Source organism: Stegostoma tigrinum, chromosome 2 (genome assembly GCF_030684315.1).
Source record: "Stegostoma tigrinum isolate sSteTig4 chromosome 2, sSteTig4.hap1, whole genome shotgun sequence".
In the NCBI taxonomy this organism is placed as follows: domain Eukaryota; kingdom Metazoa; phylum Chordata; class Chondrichthyes; order Orectolobiformes; family Stegostomatidae; genus Stegostoma; species Stegostoma tigrinum.
Window position 1 is genome coordinate 89,918,286 of NC_081355.1, and position 24,001 is coordinate 89,942,286.

The window sequence follows — 24,001 nt, forward strand, 5'->3', positions numbered from 1 at the left end:
CTCTCTGTGACAGATAATTCCATAGGCTCAGCATACTCTTGGTGAAGAAATATCTCACATTATAATTTTCAATTTTAAGGTGATTGGAGGAAGGCATAGGGGAGATGTCAGAGTGGTGGGCATGTGGAGTGCGCTGCCAGCAGTAGTGGTGGAGTCTGATACTTTAGAGACTTTTAAGTGACTCTTGGAGAGGAACATGGAGGATAGTAAAATGTAGGGTATGAAGAGTAGTTTGGTCTTAGTAGGATAATAAGTCGGCACAACATTGTGGGCTGAAGAGCCTGTACTGTGCTGTACTGTTCTATGTTCTGTGTTCTTAATCCTAAATGGCTTGTCCCATATCCTGAAACTGTTAACCCTGGATCTGGCTCCCAGTTATCAGGAACATCTTTCCTGCATTAACTCTGTCTAAATAAAAGGTGCCGGGTGTGGTGGGGTTGGAGAGCAGTGTGGAGCGAACAAGGGAGTCACGGAGAGAGTGGTCTCTCCGGAAAGTAGACAGGGGTTGCCTGCCCTCCAACCCCACCACACCCGGCACCTTCCCCTGTAACCGCAGGAAATGCTACACTTGCCCCCACACCTCCTCCCCCACCCCTATCCCAGGCCCCAAGATGACCTTCCACATTAAGCAGAGGTTCACCTGCACATCTGCCAATGTGGCATACTGCATCCACTGTACCCAGTGTGGCTTTCTCTACATTGGGGAAACCAAGCGGAGGCTTGGGGACTGCTTTGGTTCACAATAAACAACTGCACCTCCCAGTGGCAAACCATTTCCACTCCCCCTCCCATTCTTTAGATGACATGTCCATCATGGGCCTCCTGCAGTGCCACAATGATGCCACCCGTAGATTGCAGGAACAGCAACTCATATTCCGCTTGGGAACCCTGCAGCCCAATAGTATCAATGTGGACTTCACCAGCTTCAAAATCTCCCCTTCCCCCACCGCATCCCAAAACCAGCCCAGTTCGTCCCCTCCCCCCACTGCACCACACAACCAGCCCAGCTCTTCCCCTCCACCCACTGCATCCCAAAACCAGTCCAACCTGTCTCTGCCTCCCTAACCTGTTCCCCCTCTCACCCATCCCTTCCTCCCACCCCAAGCCGCACCTCCATCTCCTACCTACTGGCCTCATCCCACCTCCTTGACCTGTCCGTCTTCCCTGGACTGACCTATCCCCTCCCTAACTCCCCACCTATACTCTCCTCTCCACCTATCTTCTTTTCTCTCCATCTTCGGTCCGCCTCCCCCCCTCTCCCTATTTATTCCAGAACCCTCACCCCATCCCCGTCTCTGATGAAGGGTCTAGGCCCGAAACGTCAGCTTTTGTGCTCCTGAGATGCTGTTGGGCCTGCTGTGTTCATCCAGCCTCACACTTCATTATCCTGAACTACCTGTTGTCTGCCACTTCAATGCACCACCTTAATCCCTGGCCACCATTTCTGTCTCCGGCTTGCTACAGTGTTCCAGTGAAGCCCAGTGCAAGCTGGAGGAACAACACCTCATTTTCCACTTGGGGACCCTACAGCCCTCTGGATTCAATACTGAGTTCAATAATTTTAAGACCTAAACTCTCCCATGTCCCAGCGGCCCACCCCACACACCAGTCCTTGTTACAACATAGCCTGCCACTATACACCCACTGTTGTTAGTCACTAACAGTCCCCATTAACAAGTATTCACCCCCCCAGCCTGATCGTTAGCAACTCCTCTGTCTGTCCAACTCTCTCTATCTCTTTTTGGGCTCTATCCTATTGTTTACTCCCTACCCCGCCCACCTCCCTATTTTTTGCATATAAATCGGCGTTTTCCCAGCCACCATCAGTACTGAGGAAGGGTCACCGGACCCGAAACATTAACTCTGTTTTCTCCTCCACAGATGCTGCCAGATCTGCTGAGCTTTTCCAGCAATTTTGTTTTTGTTAACTCTGTCTGGTCCTGGTAGAATTTTCTAGGCTTCTCGAAGATCATCTCTCATTCTTCTAAACTCCAGCGATTAAGAAATTGTCCCATCTCAGCCTTAAATATACTTAATAATAAAGAATTCCACAGATTCACAACCCTGTGAGAGAAGAAACTCTTCCTCACCTCTATCCTAACTGCATGACCCCTTATCATAAAGTTGCCCTCTAGCCACCATTCTCCCACAAGGAGCAACAATCTTTTTGCCTTTAATCTGTCACGTCCTCTAAAAATCTTGTATGTTTCAATAAGGTCACCTCTCATTCTTCTAAATACCAATGAGTACAAGCCTATTATACCCAAACTATCTTCATAAAATACTCCCTCCATAATACGTACCAGCTGAGTAAACCTTCTCTTGTGAGGCTTAATGTCAGAATCTCTTTCCTTAGATAAGGTGCCCAAAACTGCTCACAGTATTCCAGCATGACCGATGCTTTGTAACATAACAAAGTGTGAAGCTGGATGAACACAGAGCTCTGATGAAGGGTCTGGGCCCAAAACGTCAGCTTTTGTGCTCCTAACATGCTACTTGGCCTGCTGTGTTCATCCAGCTTCACACTTTGTTATCTTGGATTCTCCAGCATCTGCAGTTCCCATTATCTCTGACTGGTGCTTTGCATCTAGTTTTAGCAAAGCTTCCTTACTTTTATATTCCTGTCCCTTCAAAATAAAGGCCAACAGTCCATTTATCTTTCCTATTACTCATCGAACTTGGATGCTAATCTCTTGTGATTCATGCAGACTGACTCCCAAATCCCTCTGTTCTGTAGTTTTCTGCAGTCTTCTCCTTTAAGTAATATTCAGCTTCTCTATTCTTCCTGCCTAAGTGCATAACCTCCAAATCAAGGGAGGTGGGAACAGGGCATGGACATGAAGTTGATATATATATTCAACATGACATTGACCAGCAGAGCACACCCATGTGGTCATTTGACCCATTCCTGTTTTTTTAAATGTTTATATGTACTTAAGCTTGAATACTTTAAATTAGCTATGTCACTGTGCTTACATGTTAGCCAATCAACATCTGCATTAAAGCTTTAATCATGAATGGAAAAGGTGAACAATTATTGGCTTGAGTCAATTCAAACAAGATATACTAAGCCACAAAATTTAGGATTAACTCTTTATCACAAGCTTAAACTGTTATTGTATGATTGAAGTTATCCGCAGCATTGTGGAAAGAGTTGAGTTCTGCTGAGAGAGCTTGCAATTAGGAAAGTTTAAGGACTCTAGAATGGGATTCCTGACAAGCAGAATAAAAACGATAATAAAGTGTGAAGCTGGATGAACACAGCAGGCCAAGCAGCATCTCAGGAGCGCAAGCTTTTGTGCTCCTGAGATGCTGCTTGGCCTGCTGTGTTCATCCAGCTTCACACTTTATTATCTTGGATTCTCCAGCATCTGCAGTTCCCATTATCTCTGATACAAGAATAAAAACGATGCTAGTTTCTAAATAAAATAACTACTCCAGAAATTTACAATGTACACATAAATTCTAAAAATGCTGAAACTGTGAAGCAATTTATTTTATTTTACTACTTTTACAAAACATATTTGAAAGATTCCCTTTTCAGATTAACAGTACAAATAAACAAACTAATGTAGGCAGAAGAATTCCTGACAATGGCACTCAAATCATCTTCAACGTAAAAGCTCTGTAACAAACTAAAAAGAAGGCACACAAACATTATTTACCTGCACAGTACGGCTTGCATTGATGTGCTCCTGGTGCAGCTTGTCCCATTGACTCCATCGCTGATACTGGAGAAAGAAATTATCAGTATAACAAAAACAAGGCAATAACTCTAGGAGGAGATTGATATAAGTGGTGTTAAGAATCACGATTTTTAACTTTATGTACAATTCTACTTTAGCTTTATCATGTACATTTTGAAAATATTCAATGTAGTGAGTAGCAGAGAATGAGAATTATGGGAAAGAGTTACCAGAGTAAGGGGAAGGTGCAAAAGGCAATTCAGCAACATTCAGCAGCCTTGACCCCTGCCAGTTACTGGGTTGCTTAACCGGATACAGTGTCTATTAACGAAGGGTTCACCGCCTCCCAATGAGGTCACCAGCAAACCCATTAGAGTTGGCTGGCCAGCCTTCAGAAGACAGCTGAGGTATTGCAAATTCTGTTATATCCACTGAATCCTTGTGGGCCCAGGGATAACTGGGAGTCATTAAGAAGTCTAACTGGTATCCAACCACTCTCTGTTTAAGTTGAGAGAATGTTTTCAACACAAAGAATCTGACTCTCTCCAAATTCTCTCAATCCTCGCACCACCATGCTTGCTCAATTTGTCTGAATTAAGTTCCATAGTATCACTTATTATTCATAGTTTCTGAAACTTTCATCTGAAAGGGATATGATTCGGAGAAGCAATTATTTTGAAGTAATTTAGGATTGAACTGGTCCTGGATTTAAAATTTATATTTGTTGTGATATTGCTTCTGCACACTGCAACTATTAAAAAGTATACGATACAAAATGGCATGCAAGAATGGCGACTGAGAGTGCTTTCCTTTCTGGTAGGCTTAACTGAATGCTACCAGCTTAGTTGGCAAACTATTTTACCCAAATTGGCTATTCACTTTTCATTTTCACCAGAGGGTTCTTTCCCTGGTTCTGTACGGTAGCAAAAAGATCACCACTGTAAACAAACTGAAATAGGTTCTCAAAATTACGGACTCAAACACAACCAATGTTTTAAAAAGCACACATGCAGTAAAATCTTGCATATGAGAACGCTATGTTTTTTAAAATATAAATCTCATCATCTCTCTAAACCCACACACTATTTTAGATTTATATTCTAACAATATCCTAAATGTTTTGACTGCAATGTTAAATTTAAGTCACGCGCTCACAATCATTGTCCACTCTTGATTATTTTGTGTGCAGCCTATATATTTAAGTACACAGGACCATTTAATTTTGTTGTGCAGTGGCACACTATAATAATTTGATTTTGATTATATTGTCACATATATTTTACAGTAAAGATAAAAAATGTGAAAAGCTTTAATTTTTCACTATAAAACAGCGCCATTTTGAATAATTTAAGAATACAAAATTAAAGATATAGCTTGAAGAGAGCTCATCAGCCCTGAGGCCAGCTCATCACTGTCACTGACGTCTGCACCATCTACCCTCTGCCACCACTTTGTCACCATCTACACCTCATCCAACAATCATCAAAGTCACCAATCCTCAGACAGCATCTTTGCCACTGTTCTGGTAATCCTCTGCGACTACCTCGTCACCTCCTGCGCCAGGCCAACCGACATCAGAGTTACCTCTATTGCCGCTGGGCCAGCTTCATCAACATTGCCATGATGCCCTTCCACCATCACTTTAAAAGGCAATCTTGTGATTGGTACAGTTAGGAACCTCTGAATTGCCAACAGACATGCCTCTTAAATTGAACATTTTACACATCTCCAAAAATGTAGACGCAACCAGACACATTCATCAGAAAGCACAGTGAAGGACATTTTTTAAAGATCTGCAATTCTACGATAGCAGAGCTTAGCACAGGAGTGCAAAAGACAGGACTGCCCAAAATGGGGTCAGGAACCCAAGTGGGGCTATGAGCTATGATTCTGGGGTCATCAAATCTGAGGTAGTTGCGGCCGTGGTACACCTCCGGTCAAGTTAAAGCAGCTATTCCCTCACTCTATGAGGCCCTCTGTCAGTTCTCCCAGGAGGGCTCAGAACAATGTTCACCCTCCAAATGAGGTCACAGTGTGAAAATGTTTGAGAAGTTCTCACAAAATACAAAGCTGAAGCATTTCGAAGTATCTACAGCTTTAAGTGTTGAGTGGGCAATCTACCTCCTCCTGAGGACGCCTACAGCACAGATTCCAGTCTTCAATCAACTCGATTTGTTCCAAATAGTGTCAAAAAATAGCTCAGCACACTGGAGAGTGGAAAAGCTATGGGCCTTACAACAACCCAGTTAGAAGACTGATGATGTGCGCTCCAGAACTACCTGAAACCTTTGCCAACTGTTGCAGTATAGCTACAAGAGAGTAACTGACTAGATAATGTCAAAAATTGTCCATAAGATCATAATACATTGGAGCATAAATATGCCATTCAGCCCAGCTCTGCCATTCAAATCCAAATTACTAGGAGGGCAGTTAAGAGTAAACCACATTGCTGTGGGTCTGGTGTCAATTACAGGCCAGACCGGATATGGATGGCGGATTTCCTTCCCTGAAGGATGTTAGTGAACCAGACACTTTTTTCTAATAGCGGCAGTTACGTGGTTGCTACTAGATAATCCTTTTGTTTCAAATTGCTGTTGAATCCGCCATGGTGCATTTTGAATCCACATCCTCAGAACATTTGCCTGGAATTCTGGATTGCTGGTCCGGTAACATTACGGCCTCCCACCACACCCATAGTGTCAAGTGTGGTATATTAATATACAAACAGAAAACAAGAGTGTTGAGATAAAGAAGAACTTTTTAAGGATGGTAACATGTAACTAACGAAGTGCACAGACATCAGTGCTGGGGCCACAATTATTTGCTATACATATTAAGACTTGGATAATAAAAGTGACTGTACTAATACCAAGTTTACAGATCATACAAAATTAGTGTGAGGGCAACCGGTAAGAGTCTATAGAGGAATACAGGTTAAGTGAATGGACAAAGACTTGGCAGATGGACCATAATACAGGAAAATGTAGGTTATGTGCTTTAGCAGAAAGAATAGAGGAGATGAATATTATTTAAGTGGAGAAAGAGCACAGAAAACTGCAGAGGTATAATAGAATATAAGAACAAAGACCAGGAGTTGGAAATTCAGCCTCTTGAGCCTACTTTGTCAGTTAATATGATCATGGCTAATCTCATCTTGGGCTCAAATCCACTTTCCTGGCTACTCCCCATAACCCTTCCAACTATTACGGATTAAAAATCCATCTCTATCCGCCTTAGATTTATTCAATATACTGATGTTCTCCACACTCTAGAGTAGTTACTTCCACAGATTCACAAACCTTTGAGAAGTAATTCTTCCTCACCGCCATTCTAAATCTGCCACCCCTTAGCCTAAAACTATGGCCTGTTGTTTTACGTTGCCCCTCAAGGGGAAACATCTGCTCTACATCCTTTCATTCTGCTAAACTGTAATGAGCATATGCCTAAACCATTCAAACTCTCCTCATAAGATAAGCTTTTCATCCCTGGAATTAGTCTCATGAGCCTTCTTCGAACTGCCTCCAATGCAATTACATCTTTCCTCGAGGAAGGAACTAAAAAATGAAGTACTCCAGATATGGTCTGACCAATGTCTTGTACAGCTGTAGCAACACTTCCCAACTTTCATACTCCATGCCTTCTGCAATAAATATCAAAATTCCATTGCTACCTGCTGTACTTGCATACTATGCAGCAATCCCTCTGCACTGAAGTATTTTTACATTTATCTCTATTTAAAAGATAAGATAATAATAGGGTGAGAAAATTGAATGTTAGCCTTTATTGCAAAAAGGGAGTGAAAAATGAAAATAGGGAAGCCTGGTTAAAACTATACAAGGCAGTTAGACCACCCTAGAAAATATCTAGAATATGAACAATTTTGGTCCCCTTATCTAGGGCAAATATATTGGCCTTGCAAGCAGTCCTGAGAAGGTTCACTAGGTTGACCCTAATTTTTCTTATGAGTAGAGGTTGACTAAGTTGGACTTTAACTCTTTGGAGTTCATAAGAATAAGAGGCAATCTCGGCAAAACATTTGAGATTCTTAGGAGGTCTGACAGGGTAGATGCTAGAAAATCACGTGGGAGAGTCAAAGACCAGAGGACATAATCTCAAAGTGAAGAGTTGTTCATTTAAGATTGAGATAAGGAAAAATTTCTTCTCTCTGAAGACAACAAACTGTGGGACACATTTTTAATCAATAAGGAAATCAGGAGTTATGAGGAAAAGTAAGAAAATGGAGTTCAGGATTATCAGATCAGCATTTAATTGAATGGTGGACCAGATGTGATGGACTGAATAACCTTTTTCCTCTCCTACATCTCATGAACAACCTACTCATTGACACATAGTTTGGTTTCTTCCAGAACTCATGACTTCAGGTTTCCTTACTACCTTAATCCAAAGATGGAGAATAAAAATCTACATTTCAGAAGTGAGTAACTGCCCTTCGTGTTAAGACAGCATTTCAGCCTGTGGTGTACCTTATAAAATTGAAGTCAGTGGGAAAAAAGGAGAAATGTCCCAACTGGTTCTCATTATACCCAGCTCAAAGATGGCAGCAGTTGTTGAAAGCCAACGGTACTAACACAAAACATTACTGCAGGTCGTCTTCCAGGCTCAAAATACGCATCATCAATGACTGTTCCACCATTACTATTGATTGCACAGCGTTCCATTCAATTCACAATTCCTCAGATAATGCAGAAATCCATGTCTGAATGTAGCGACATTCACAATTCCTCAGATAATGCAGAAATCCATGTTTGAATATAGCAACATTCAGGTTTAGGCTGAAAAGTAGGAAGTTATGTGCTTAAAAAAATTTGTTTCCAGGATGTGGACATCACCAGGCAAGCCAACATTTACTGTCCACCCTTCACTACCCCTGAGAAGGTGATGGTGAACTGCCTTCTTAAGGCACTGTTTCCAATGTGGTCTGTGGTACATCCACTATGTTATTAGGAAGGGAGTTCCAAGATTTTGGCCCAGTAGCAACAATATTTATATGGCTGACACAGTTCAGTTTCTGGTCAACAGTAACGTTCAGGATGTTGATATTGGAGGAAGTCAATGATGAAACATGTCACACAAGTGAAATAATTGAGTTACATGAATTTAGTCTTGAATGTAGGGGAGCTGATAAGTAGGTTCGCAGACGATATGAAAATTGATGGGGTGGTAATTAGTGGAGATGGTAGCCTTAAATTACAGGAGGATATGGATGGGCTGGACTGGTGAGCTCATCAGTGGCTCATGAAATTCAATCTGGGTAAATGTGAGATGAAACACTTGAGTAGGATAAATAAGTCAAGAGAATACAGGTTTGAATGGTAGAGTTCTGGGATGCACTGAGGATCAGATGGACATTGGAGTGCATATCCACTGGTCCCTTAGCATAACAGGACAGGCAGATAAGGTGGTGAAGGCGGCATATGAATATTTATTAGCAGGATTGGGGAGTAGGGACACAATACCAGAACTATGTAAAAAGTAACCCAGGTCACAGATACAGCATTGTGTGCAGTTCTAGAATCCATGTTACCAGAGGGATGTGATTGCATCGGAGAGGATGCAGAGAAGGTTTACCAGGATGTTACCTGGTTAAGAGTGTTTTAGTTAGACTGGGGTTGTTTTCCTTGGAGCAGAGGAGGTTGAGGTGGTTGGTGGCGGGTGGTATCATTATTGAGGTGTATCAAATTATGAGGGACATTTATAGGGTAGACAGGAAGGAACACTTTCTCTTGGTGGTGGGCTCAAAGTTCAGAATGCATAGATTAAATGTAAGAGGCAGGTTTAAAGAGGATGAGAGGAAAGAAAAATGTTTATCATGGGATGGCAGAAATCTTGTACTCACTGCCTGTAAGGGAAGTATAGACCCTTAAAACATTCAAGTAGTTAGATGTGCACTTGTGATATCAAGGCATAGAAGGCTATAGGACAAGTGCTAGAAAATGGGATTAGAATACTTAGGTGCTTGTTTTTGACAGGTGCAGACTCAATGGGCCAACGGGCCCTCTTCTGCATTGCAGACCTCTATGGCTAAGTGTCAGACATGACCTCTCTTCGAGATTCAAAACCACTCTTGCACCATTACAGCTAGCTTACACTATTTAAATTCAGCCTGTACTTCTTAAAGCAGCAAAGCATTGTGGCTGGAACAGATGCTGGGAGTCATGCAGTAAGTGAATCTGGCCTGGAAATAACAACACTTGGCATTATCTAAGGCTTTCAATCATTTGGTGGAGGACATAAAAGGTGAAGAGGCATTTCTTTAAAACAAGGTTAAGATCTTGAGGTTGGTCGGCTTGCCAAGCTGGTTTGTTGTTCCACAGACGTTTCGTTATCGTGTTTGGTAACATCCTCAGTGCAGCTCTGATGAAGCATTGGTGTGTATTCCCACCTAGTTTTTAAAGTCTGGGATCCGTTGCAATGGATTGCCTTACTTCCGTGTTTCCTCTGTAGTGGAATGTATATGGGGTCGAGTTCAACGTGTGCATTAATAGCATGCTTTGTGGAGTGCCGTGCTTCCAGGAATTCTTGTGCTTGTCTCTGTCTAGCCTGTCCCAGGGTCTTGGTGTTGTCCCAGTCAAAGTGGTGGTTCTCCTTGTCCAATTGGATTGAGATTTGAGAGTATTAGTCGTGTCCTTTTGTAGCCAGTTGGTGCTGCATTGAGGACATTACCAAGCACGGTGACAAAACATCTGCAGAACAACAAACCAGCTCGGCGAGCCAACCAACCTCAACACCCGCAACCCCAGCTACAGATCTACTCCAAAATCTTAAAGGTTAAGTTCCCTGTCTAACAAACAAACACACATACCCAAAGTGACTGTGTAAACTGTTAGTCATTGAGGTTAATGCTAGCAATCCAACAAGGCGTTGACTGCTATAATAGGTTAAATGATTTCACACAAGTGGATGAAGTTAACGACAGCACCATCATGTCATAATCTTTCAACTGTATCATTGATATACCTAGAGCACCACGGCCTTGTTACCCAACTGACAAAATAAAACTCTATCAAGACTCATGCCTTACATTTACAAGATCTACCCCACCCTCAGATACTTAATACTACTGCAAACCCCATCCCCACGTGTTGCACTGGGACACTGGAGAAACAATAAGACAGAGATGAAGATAAACCGTCACTTTCTTTCATGCTTACAGATCCTGATACAGTGGGTAAAATAGGCTAGAAGAGGCAGGATTTCACATGCTGAGATACCCATAAATGACCAGGGCATGGTGCAGGAATAGTACAGATAACACATCATAGGAGGACATGTCTGACAGGAGCTGAACTTCAAAAGGCCAGGTTTCAGAAGGCAGTTGATGGGTATACACAATAGAACATTTGGTACATTGGAAAGAAATATTGAGGATTTCAGCACCTATGTTTTTCAGAGCTTGGAGCACCTCATTCTCCAGTGAAAATTGTGGCCAACTTCATTAGTGCATTTGTGGACTTCAATCATGAAGCAAAGCATGATACCCAAGGTCTCAGCTACAAGTAGCTCCCACTATAAATCTTAACACTGCAGTGAAATCTCAAACGACAGTCATTAATGATCAGATTGCTCTCACATTAGTTTAGCTTCCAGTTAACCAACCTGTCATTATGGCTGCCAGTAGTCATATTCAAAGGGGCTTTCAGGGAAGTCACAAGAGTCTAACAAGATCTCCTCCAACAAATTACTATGATTGTCAGAACCTCAGCATCGGGGAGTAACAATGATTCAATAGAGCAGTAGCCCCTTCTGTCCTCTCTTAACATGTCATCATTCACACCTGCAGTCTGCTCCATTTGGCAGAACAGGTGGCTCCACCACACTATACCACTCACTCTCTCTCTCCCCCAACCTCGCACACGCGTGCGCACTACCACCCTCATATACACATGCCAACACAAATCAATTCTAAACAAGGTCTCACACCTATCATGTATTGTCTGACCTAAAACATCACCTCTTCTTTACACTGATAAAACCTTTAGCTCTCTAGGGACCGTGACTTGACAGGAATTCAGGAATTTACATATACATATTGGTCAAATAACACCTTCTAACTGATTAAAGATTTAACAGCATCTTAGGTTTGTTTAGTACATCCTCATCAATGGTGTGAACCTTTGATCTTTTACATATGAAGTCTGTGCCTGATACTACCTCTCTCACTGACACCAAAAGGAGGATTGAGATTCTGAAAGCTTGTGTTTTCAAATGAACCTGTTGGACTATAACCTGGTGTTGTGTGGTTTCCTGACTTTGCCCACCCCAGTCAAATACCAGCAGAAACACCTACATTAGTAAAATGCAGCACACACAAGTACTAAGAGATTCACAAGGGGGATTCCTCTTCTTGCCTGGTTGTCAGGCCTGCACCTTCGCTATAGTGAATGTGAAATACGAAGCTGAACTTCAAAAGACCAGCATAAATCTTGACAGCTGCTCAGCCCTTCCACTGCAAGGAATCTCCAGAAAGGATTCAGACAGCTAAATCATTGTTTCAGCACTCTAATGGCCTTCCCTATTACATACCCTGTGGCAGCATGGTCTTCAGTGTGTGCCTGCTGTGTTAATGTGCATGAGGAACCAGAGTCATGATCCATGTTGTCAACAGGTAGTACCTTTCACTTAGTGGCTAACCTGTACTTCACTGTGGCGATTCAAATGCTGCTATTGCTGCAGACTGCCACTAAATGAAGGCATTCCAACTGCTGCCAGGATAACATGCAATATCCAGCCTGACAGGCTGCTATAGTTACACATGAGCTGGATGCTGAGGAAGTGAGGCTCCCTTTCAGCTCAAGTATGTGGCGGAGCTAACTAGCATTGCCTGCATGAACACTACAGTATGGGCAATGACAACTTGTTTCATGGAAAAGCTGCAATACCAAAGCTCAGTATATTTATCTATCTCTGGCAATGAAGTGTAAAATAAATCAGAGAATGCTATTAACAAATTCCCTCGTCCAAGTCATTAATAAAAATTACAAACAGTAGAGGCCCAAGGACAGAGCCCTGTGGAACCCCACTCACCACTGACTTCCAGGCAGAATATTTTCCTTCTACTACCACTCGCTGTCTTCTGTTGGCCAGCCAATTCTGTATCCAAGCAGCTAAGTTCCCCTGTATCCCATTCCTCCTGACCTTCTGAATGAGCCTTCCATGGGGAACCTTATCAAATGCCTTACTGAAGTCCATATACACCACATCCACAGCTTGACCCTCATCAACCTTACTAGTCACATCCTCAAAAAACTCGATAAGGTTTGTAAGGCATGACCTACCCCTCACAAAGCCGTGTTGACTGTATTTGATCAAGCCATGCTCTTCCAGATGGTCATAAATCTTATCCCTCAGAATCCTTTCTAACACCTTGCAGACGACAGACGTGAGACTTACCGGTCTATAATTGCCGGGGATTTCCCTATTTCCTTTCTTGAAGAGAGGAATTACATTTGCCTCTCTCCAGTCCTCAGGTACGACTCCAGTGGAGAGCGAGGATGCAAAGATCTTCGCAAGTGGCGAAGCAATTGCATTTCTCGCTTCCCAAAGCAGCCGAGGACAAATCTGATCCGGGCCTGGCGACTTGTCAATCTTAATGTTTGACAAAATTTTCAGTACATCAGCTTCCTCTATCTCTATCCATTCCAGCATGCACACCTGCTCTTCAAAGGTTTCATTCACTACACAGGTCGTTTCTTTCGTAAAGACAGAAGCAAAAAACTCATTTAGGGCTTCCCCTACCTCCTCAGGCTCCACACACAAGTTCCCTATGCTATCCCTGATCGGCCCTACTCTTTCTTTGACCATTCTCTTATTCCTCACATAAGTGTAAAATGCCTTTGTGTTTTCCCGGATTCCTTCTGCCAAGCCTTTCTCGTGCCCCCTCCTGGCTCTCCTCAGACCATTTTTGAGCTCCTTCCTTGCCTGCATGTAATCCTCTCTAGCTGAACTTGACCCTAGCTTCCTCCACCTTATGTAAGCTACCTTCTTCCTTTTCACTAGAAGCTCCACCGCTCTCGTCATCCAAGGTTCCTTTATCTTACCCCGTCTTGCCTGTCTCAGAGGGACATATTTACTCATCACTCCCAACAACTGTTCCTTAAACCATCTCCACATGTCTATAGTTCCCTTACCATGGAACAACTGCTCCCAGTCCATGCTTCCTAACTCGTGTCTAATCGCATCATAGTTTCCTCTTCCCCAATTAAATATCCTCCCATTCTGCCTAATCCTCTCCTTCTCCATAGCTATGTAGAATGAGAGAGTGTTATGGTCACTATCACCAAAATGCTCTCCCACCACAAGATCTGATACCTGCCCCGGCTCGTTACCGAGCACCAAGTCTAGAATGGCCTCTCCCCTCGTCGGCCTGTCAACATACTGCGTTAGGAAACCCTCCTGAACACACCTTACAAAAACAGCTCCATTCAAATCTTCTGCTCGAAGGAGGTTCCAATCAATATTAGGAAAGTTAAAGTCACCCATTACAACAACCCTACTGCGTCCACACTTTTCCAAAATCTGTCGACCTATGCTTTCTACAATCTCCCTGCTGCTATTGGGGGGCCTGTAGTAAACCCCTAACGAGGTGACTACTCCCTTGCTGTTCCTAATTTCCACCCATACTGACTCAGTAGGCAGATTTTCCTCGACAATGGAAGCTTCTGTAGCTGTGATACCCTCTCTGATTAGTAGTGCTACACCCCTCCTCTTTTTCCCCCCTCCCTATTCTTTTTAAATGTTCTAAACCCTGGAATATCCAGCAACCATTCCAGCCCATGAGAAACCCATGTCTCTGTTATGGCCACAACATCATAGCACCAGGTACTGATCCATGCTCTAAGTTCATCACTTTTATTCCTGATACTCCTTGCATTAAAGCAAACACACTTTAACCGATCCCTTGGTTCCTTCCCAGGAAAATCCTTCCCACTAGCTGGTCTACCTCTTGCTACTGCCTCACCTGCATCAACGCTCACCTCTGGTATACAGCTCAGGTTCCCACCCCCCTGCCATACTAGTTTAAACCCTCTCGAACTACTCGAGCAAACCTTCCACCCAGGACATTGGTCCCCTTCCAGTTCAGATGCAACCCGTCCTTCTTGTACAGGTCCCACCTTCCCCAGAAGGCATCCCAATTATCAACATATCTGAAACCCTCCCTCCTACACCAGCTGCGTAGCCACGTGTTCAGCTGCGCCCGCTCCCTGTTCCTCACCTCGCTATCTCGTGGCACCGGTAGTAAACCAGAGAACACTACTCTGTTCGTCCTGCTCTGCAGCTTCCATCCTAACTCCCTGAAATCACTTTTTATATCCTCAAACCTATTTCTGGCTATATCATTTGTGCCAATATGTAACACGATTTCTGGCTGTTCACCCTCCCCTTTCAGAACTTTATACACCCGATCGGAGACGTCCCGGACCCTGGCACCAGGGAGGCAACATACCTTCCGGGAATCCCGATCTTGCCCACAAAATCTCCTGTCGATTCCCCTAACTATCGAGTCCCCTACCACGAGTACTTTTCTATTCTGCCCCCTTCCCTTCTTTGCCACAGTGTCAGGCTCAGTGCCAGAGAACTGACTACTATGGCTTTCCTCTGGTAGGTCAACCCCCCCAGCAGTATCCAAAACGGTATACTTATTGCTGAGGGGAATGCCCACAGGGGATCTCTGCACTGTCTGTCTGTCCCCTTTCCTCCCCCTAACTGTAACCCATCTATCCTCGTCCTGAGCCTTAGGAGTGACCAACTCCCGATAACTCCTCTCAATTACCCCCTCTGCCTCCCGAATGATCCGTAGTTCATCCAGCTCCAGCTCCATTTCCCTAACACGGTTTTCAAGGAGCTGTAGCTGGGTGCACTTCCCGCAGATGTAGCCAGCGGAGACGTGTGCCACATCTCCCAACTGCCACATTCTGCAGGAGGAGCAAGCAACTGCCCTAGCATCCATACCCCACTTATCTGAACACCCACTCAATACTAAAGCAGAAAGCTCACTTCAAGTAATAATAACAAATTAATAACAAACTTATGTTCAATAGAGAAAGTTTAGAATGAACCTTACCTTATTAACTAGGTTAGAGGAGGAGGGCGGGTGGGAGACTCTACAGTTGTAGAGTCTCGGGTTAAGCCGCCTTGCTGATATATATGGTCACTGCTTTCCTTCCCGGCTGCCCCGGGTCAGCAAGTTTGCAGACGACACAAAGGTCGGAGGTGTCGTTGACAGTGTAGAGGGCTGTTGTAGGCTGCAGCGGGACATTGACAGGATGCAGAGATGGGCTGAGAGGTGGCAGATGGAGTTCAACCTGGATAAATGCGAGGTGATGCATTTTGGAAGGTCGAATTTGAAAGCTGAGTACAGGATTAAGGATAGGATTCTTGGCAGCGTGGAGGAACAGAGGGATCTTGGTGTGCGGATACATAGATCCCTTAAAATGGCCACCCAAGTGGACAGGGTTGTTAAGAAAGCATATGGTGTTTTGGCTTTCATTAACAGGGGGATTGAGTTGAAGAGTCGTGAGATCTTGTTGCAGCTCTATAAAACTTTGGTTAGACCGCACTTGGAATACTGCGTCCAGTTCTGGGCGCCCTATTATAGGAAAGATGTGGATGCTTTGGAGAGGGTTCAGAGGAGGTTTACCAGGATGCTGCCTGGACTGGAGGGCTTATCTTATGAAGAGAGGTTGACTGAGCTCGGTCTCTTTTCATTGGAGAAAAGGAGGAGGAGAGGGGACCTAATTGAGGTATACAAGATAATGAGAGGCATAGATAGAGTCGATAGCCAGAAACTATTTCCCAGGGCAGAAATGGCTAGCACGAGGGGTCATAGTTTTAAGCTGGTTGGTGGAAAGTATAGAGGGGATGTCAGAGGCAGGTTCTTTACGCAGAGAGTTGTGAGAGCATGGAATGCGTTGCCAGCAGCAGTTGTGGAAGCAAGGTCATTGGGGTCATTTAAGAGACTGCTGGACATGCATATGGTCACAGAAATTTGAGGGTGCATCCCTGAGGATCAATGGTCGGCACAACATTGTGGGCTGAAGGGCCTGTTCTGTGCTGTACTGTTCTATGTTCTATGTTCTATGTTCTATCCAACAGATCAGACCAAATCTGTGGAGAGTTTCAGGATGATGCCCTTTCATCAGGAGCAGAAAATATTTGAAATGGTTTTAAGACCAGCAGCAGGGGAATTGCTGAGGGATGTGGAAAGACAGTTCACTCACAGGGAGGACAAGAGAGAAAGTCTAAAAATCAATGAAGATTACATGACAAAAGGATTGATAGTACAAGGCGAAAGGAGATGATAATAGGACAAGTAAAGAAACAAAACATACCAAAGATCCTCTATGTCCTTACATCCTTTACCTCCCTCAGACGCCATCCCTTCTTCAAACTTAATTCCTTACCATGCTTTCATTAAACTTTCAGATCTTCTCCACTTACTCAAGTGTTTATTCTCAACAAAATCTTTATCGCCTTTCACCCACATCTCAACAGATTTCCAGCTTAGAACAAAGCCAATTTCTGCTTTCGCCTCCATGTGTACCTCTTTCGCTGAAAGTCTTCTCTCTGCAATCTTCAGCAAACCCTTTGTTCCATCTTCAAAATTTTCTTTCAACCTAGACTGCTCCTCCAGCCAGAAGCATAATGAACACTCTCCACTTGCCTGGATGAATGTGGTTCCCAGACCACTCAAGAACACTGGCTCATCCATGACAAAGCAACTTGCTTGACTGGCACATCATACCACCTTGAATATTCAGTACCTCTACCACAAAGGCAGAGTGGCAGAGGTGTGCACCATCTACAAGATGCATGGGAGCAAGTAGCCAAGTATCCTTTAACAGCAGCTGCAAAACCTATAACCTCTAGCACCGAGAAGGACAGCAGCACATGAGAACACCATCACTTGCAACTTTGTCTCCAAAACTCACACCATCATAATGTGGAATTATATCATTGTTCCTTCAGTGTTACTTAATCAAAAGCCTGAACACTCTTCCTAATGGCTCTCCGGGCTTTCCTACACCTCAAACTGCAGCAATTCACAACCACTTCTTGGAATCAATCAGGGATGAGTAATTAATGCTGGCCGTGTCAATGGCACACACTTTCCAACAGAGAATTATTAAAAGTCTGTGGTTTGGCTATTAACTGAAATCCATTGTAAGCCCACTGACTCCCACTATTACCAACAGCCAGAAGAAATCAACCAGAAACTAACCAAAAAAAAGATTTGAGCTTTTCCTGATCACTGGGTGTCACAAAGTGTTTTACAGCCAATGAAGAACTCTTGAAGAGTTGTTACCATTGTGGAAATTAGACCTTTCATAAACTATATTTTCTAAGAATAAATAGGAAAACAAACACTTAATAAGCATTGATAGGACCATCTTAGAAAATAAACTATTTTATTTCTCTTTTTAGAACACAAATAGTCCGTGAAAACAGCAAGACATCTTGGCTCAGGCTTTCATGTTGACAGCCCTAAACTGGCAGGATGATGTTTTGCCAATCATTTACTTCTGCAAGTGTTTAAAACAAACCAGGAGGTAACCTGCAACAAGACATTAATTTAAAAAAAGCTGACCTCATAAGGGGAGAGAAAAATAACCATCTTGAAGACTTGTTCCATATTCATTAATTAGAAAGAGTCAAACAAAGATAACGTAGTGACTACCCTACCACACTCTAAAATGAAAGGTTATTAACAAATTCTCTGCAGATTGAACGGCTAGTCAGGCAGCTGCCCTCTTAAGATGAAAGATGGATCAGGAAAGATGTAGACAATCTCACAGAAGAGTTTTCTATCATCCAGCTAGAGAGCAAGCTGCTGCCATCACAAGTTACTGAGATGAACATGCATTCTGACAACTGCTAGCTGTCCGCTAATAAGAGTGAACTACCCTCAACTGTGATAACAAGGTATAGAGCTGGATGAACACAGCAGGCCAAGCAGCATCAGAGGAGCAGGAAGGCTGACGTTTTGGGCCTAGCCCGGTCTAGGTGCAGCTTGGCCTACTGTGTTCATCCAGATCTATATCTTGTTATCTCAGATTCTCCAGCATCTGCAGTTGCTACTATCTCTGAAACAATTTTAACCCTCAACTGTTATAGGTTTCATATTTTTCTATCTATTTAGCTAACATATAATAGCTAAATAAACTGCAGCCTTCAATAGACTATTTTCACATTACTTGTGGAGAGGTGGCTATTTTAGATAACTGTGGCTTCCATAAGCATTACAAATGTAAGAAACAGAGTAGCAACCTGTGCACAGCAAACTCCTACAACAGCAATGCAATAATGAGAAAATAACTTGTTTTTCTGTAATATTAGTTGAGGGATAAATATTGGCCACCAGGGATAACTTCCCTTGCACTTTTTCAAAACTGTGCCATGGGTTCTTTTATACCCACCTAAACTGTATGGCATATAATGTCAGCAGATCTCCTGGCAGAAGCAGCAGCAAAATTGCCCAAACAGCCTGCGGTGCTCCAGATAGCATTTCACCAAAGTTCTGGAGCACTATGCATCACTTCTTCCTCTTTGGATTCCAGTGCCCTCAAGATAAAAGCTAATAATCTATTCACATGGAATTACTCAGCTTTCAAATCTTTTAAGCTAATTAATTTCAAGTAATGGGCATTTCAGAGGAAACGACATAATTATCCAGTATATTCTGCTTTGAAATTGACACAGTAAATATTTTATTCCAAATTTACACCGCTGAAGTGAAAATATTTACATAAATCTCACACACCTTCTCAATATTTATCTGGTGCTTTTGGAGCCGTTCCAAATCAGTTGGGATTGCAACCTTAACAAATTTCTGGATTGCTGGTTCCAATCGTCGAAGGCTCAGTTTTGCAGCATCTTTTGCCATCCTGTTTCCAAACAGTAATTAGGGTCTTTCTGGTTAAATCACATCAGATCTTAAATAAAAGATTAAAAACATTGGTTCGAAGGAAAAATACTGATATTGCAAGGTCTTTCAAAAACTTTTCTATTCATCACAAAATACAATGTCTAATACTTAAACATGTCAAATAATGATTTTTAATAAGATATCACAAGATAGAAATCATTTTCAAAAATTTTTTCACCATTCACGTTAAACTACCGACAGCTGCTTACTCTAACCCCATGTCCCATCATTTCAGGCACAGATTGCAAATAAAAATGTCATTGACTGTTCATGTGCACAACCTAATCCTGTGCTCTCAATTTTTCTTCATGCCTAAATGGTCATTTAAAAATATTAATTCAATATATAAATGTTAGAAAATCCATAAAAGTGCCTCTGATTAATAAATACCACTCAAAAATATTCAAATCAACTGAGGTAAGAAATAAATCATTATGCCAGTCACACCCACTTGTGACATTTTTGTGTTAAAATTTGCTTTCTGAACTTAAAAGATGTATACATATTTTTGTCTTATGCTAGTCATGACATAATGGTTCCAGAAATTAACTGTTCTACCAGGTGGGTGAACAGCTATTCCATCTGAGTTGAAATATCAAAAATCGCACTCCATACGATGAATTATCCATGTACAACGCCTAGCAGTGGTCTATCAGTCTCAAGTTATTTGTATTAACTAAAAAAACATGTTTTCAATGATGCTGCTTTGAATGTTGGTTGGTCTAAACACAGAAAAATTCAAAGTTACATCCTTTCCATATCAAAATGTTAACTTTGTATTGTAATATTTTAACAGAGAACCATTATTGTTATCCTTCCAGTTTTTCTACTCTTTTTACCCAACTAAAGGAAACATGTGATTTGCTCCCATGTCTCTCTCAAAACTGAGAAATATATTTTTGTTACCAGTTGAAGGGGTGTAGATACATATTTAACTGTAAAAGATTGGAATTTCCTGTGACAGAATAATTGGGATGATATATCTGAAATTGTGCCTATCCATATACACATTTTGCAAATTTCAATTTATTCTTAAATTTTCTAACAACCTCAACATAAAATTCAGCGCAAATGAGGAAATCACCAAACTCGGAGCCTTTTAAGACTTGAAATTCAAACCACACATCCTGCTTTAAATGTAAAAATTCAAGTTTTGAACCATTTAACAATTAATCCGTATTAGACGTAATATGACTAAGAAAGTACAACTTGGTACGCTTTTTAAATGTTTTGTGTGACTTAAGCTGAAACCATAGAAATGCATTCAAACAAATACGCAAGTTTTCATTCAAATATTTGTCAAAGCCTACGAAACACCAGAAAAATTATTTTGTTCCTTGCTCAATCTAGAATTCAGAATTTAACTCCTACTATAAAAGTGTACCTGCAGAAATATCACATGTTATGACCAGTTGAGGAGGGAGAGTTGGTTGCCCTCTTTTTAAACCCCTCTAGGTTAGTTATAGCAAATAGTTAATTTTTTAGCACACAGCTATCACAGTTCAATTAAATTGTAGTTTGCTAGAAAATAAAGGAGCCAATTACTAAGGTTTTCTTGATTGAAAGGATAAGGAATTTTATTACCTGTTCAGCCTGTGAAGAATCCAATAAAAAAGTGACATCAGACACACAAACATGGACCACAATTTTAAAGAGAGAACAAGAGAGATCCAAACAAGGAAAAACAAGGCTACGCAACTTAAAAGTCCTTGGAGTCTTTGACATGTCATCTTTTAATTTTAAGTCAACAATGAACCGACTGTGGCCTGCATCCGTGGCAATAGCAGATTCTGCAGATCTCTTGGGATTCACAGTGAATGCTTATTTCAAAAGTTGCTTTTGCCACTGGGTTCTAAATTCCAAGATGAAGAGTGAAATAGGCAGGGAGAAAGAATCCTGTCGTGATTGTAACAAGGTCAGCCAGGTGGAAATCATAGGATCTGTATTCCCTGATTGGACCAGATTAACAGCCCCAATCAGGAAGCCCTGGCTATCAGATAAGAACAGAAGTGTCAGACATCCCATTCATTCTGAGGGAGTGAGATCAATGTCAAGCACTCTCCACGTGTAAATGAAGGGTGACTTGTCAACGGCATACCGGCCTCTGTGGAGTTATTTCAAGTCCCAGCTCTTATCTTCAGAAATTAATTTTTACCTTCTCTCTGTTCTGCTTCTCAAAGGCAACTGTTGAAGTATTGGTCAGGGTGTATTCTGCAGTCTAGCTCTATTGTCTTTTGAAGTTAGTTATTGTTCTACATGTGTGAATTAAACAGGAGGTGCATCGTCCTTGATGCTGACTCATTTGCCCAGTTTTCACATGTTTAGATAAAAGCTGTGTTGACTGCCAACACAATGAGTAGGTGGTGAAACAATTGCACATGCGCAGATGTGCAACTTAGCAGTCAAACTCCTGAGCGCAGCTCATTGAAATTAATGGAGATTACACTACGGAGCATTGACTTATCAGTATGTGAGCTTTAGTAAACATGTAGCGCTCTCCTGCTAAAGCATCCATATAAGAGCAATGAATTTTAAAAATGCTGACCCAAAGGAACACTCAGAAAAAGCACTCAGTGCCTCACTCGGCACTTATTTGTTGCTGCACTTCCTGAGCGAAGTAGCAAGCCATGCAGCGAGGGAGGGGAGGACGGTAGTCCCAAATAGCGAGGGTGCTTAACGTTATTGCCACCATTTATGCGCATACAGGGAGCCAGCCACCATTTTGGCATTGGCAACATACATTCTTATAGATAAATTGGCAATTTCAATGCAGAATATTTTGGCTATAACACTTCTGATTCACAAAGTTTGCCTCAATCTGTGACTACTACACCCATTATAGGTCCACATATCTTCCTTTCTAAAAACTTTCAGTCCATTAAAGGTGCCAGGTGTAACAACCAGATGATGGAAGTTAAAATTTGATAGCCCATATTAACCACTACAGGAGAAAGGTTCTGTTGTGTGAACAGTGGAGCTGTTCATCAACCACATTACAGCTAATTCGTGTTAACGAAACACGTGTTATAGCAGAAATACTTATATCCTAACATCACGACCCTCCTCCCCCCCCCACCATGAAGAAGAAATGCAACAACATTTAACCCATTTTGATTATGGTGCGCAATACATTACAAGATAACATAGGAATTAGGAGTGGGAATAGGTAATTCAGCCTTCTGAGCCTGCTATGCCATTTAACACATTTATGGCTGATCTTATCCTGGTCTCAACTCCATTGTTATGTCTGTAGTTTCTCCTCATCTCAGTTTTGAACCTACGTCCTCTTACTCTATATCTATTACCTCTTGATCGAGACTGTCCCACAAGTGGGAAGGTCTGTTCAACGTCCACCTTATCAATCCCCTTTATCATTTATATACTACAAGTCCACTAACCCCGCACCCCAGGGTTTCCTGAACTCCTACAAGTACAAGCCCAAGCTATTCAACCACTCCTTGTATCACAACTTTTTCATCCCTGGAATTAACCTGGTAACCTCCTCTCCAGTGCCACATCCTTCTTGAAGTGAGGAGGCCAAAAGTGAACACAATACTCCAGGTGTGCTCTCACCAAAAACTTTTTTATTGCAACACCACCTTACTATTATACTTCGGTCCTTTTGCAATAAATGCCAAGATTTCATGTGCCTTTTTTATTAAATGCTGCACCAGCATCCTTTCTGTGATTCATGCAGAAGGTCACCCAAATCCCTTTGCACTGACACACTTCAAATTTGCTTCCCATTTAAATAATAATTTGTCCTTTTGTTTTTCCAGCCAAAATGGGCAACCTCACACTTAAGTACATTAAAGTCCATCTGCCAAATTCTGGCATGTTCTCCTGGGCTATCAATAGACATCTGTTAACTCTTTATTGTCTCATCACTGCCTGCTTTCCCACCTATTTTGGCATTATCTGCAAATTTTGCTATGTTACACTCTGTCCCTGCATGTATTGTAAATAGTCAAGGCACATTTATCCCAACCCTTTGCTTTCTGTCAGTCAGTCAATCCGCTATCCAAGCCAATATTCTAGCCTTAACTACATGGGATCTAACCTTCTGGATCAATCTTTTATACGGAACCTTGTCAAATGCCCTCTGGAAGTCTAGATAGACCACATCCACTGGATCCTCGCCACCCACCTTCCTGGTTACTTCCTCAAAAGAATCTAGCAGGTTTGTCAAGCACAACTTGCCCTTCAAGAAACTGTGCTGAAACTGGTGAACTGAGCTTTGTTTTTCCAAGTGTCCTCCTTTCTGACTGACTTCAGCAACTTCCTCATTACACAAGTCAAACTAACCGGTCTATAGTTTCCAATTTTTTCAACCTATCTCCTTTTTTTGAATAAAGGTGTCACATGTTTCCAT

The 24,001-nt window shown here is 42.2% G+C and overlaps 1 protein-coding gene across 2 annotated transcripts in view; it reads right to left on the minus strand.

Annotated features, from left to right (window-relative positions):
• Positions 1-24,001, minus strand: part of stx17 (syntaxin 17) — a 94,236-nt gene that overhangs the window by 48,657 nt on the left and 21,578 nt on the right. Inside the window, exons 2-3 of one of the 2 annotated variants that reach the window (XM_048524163.2) lie at positions 19,465-19,588; positions 3,666-3,731 (exon numbers count right to left, since the gene is read on the minus strand). In XM_048524163.2, the coding sequence (XP_048380120.1) occupies positions 3,666-3,731; positions 19,465-19,588 (190 nt within the window). Of the gene's footprint in view, positions 1-3,665; positions 3,732-19,464; positions 19,637-24,001 lie in introns of both variants that reach the window. The other variant, XM_048524172.2, reaches the window with a different exon arrangement.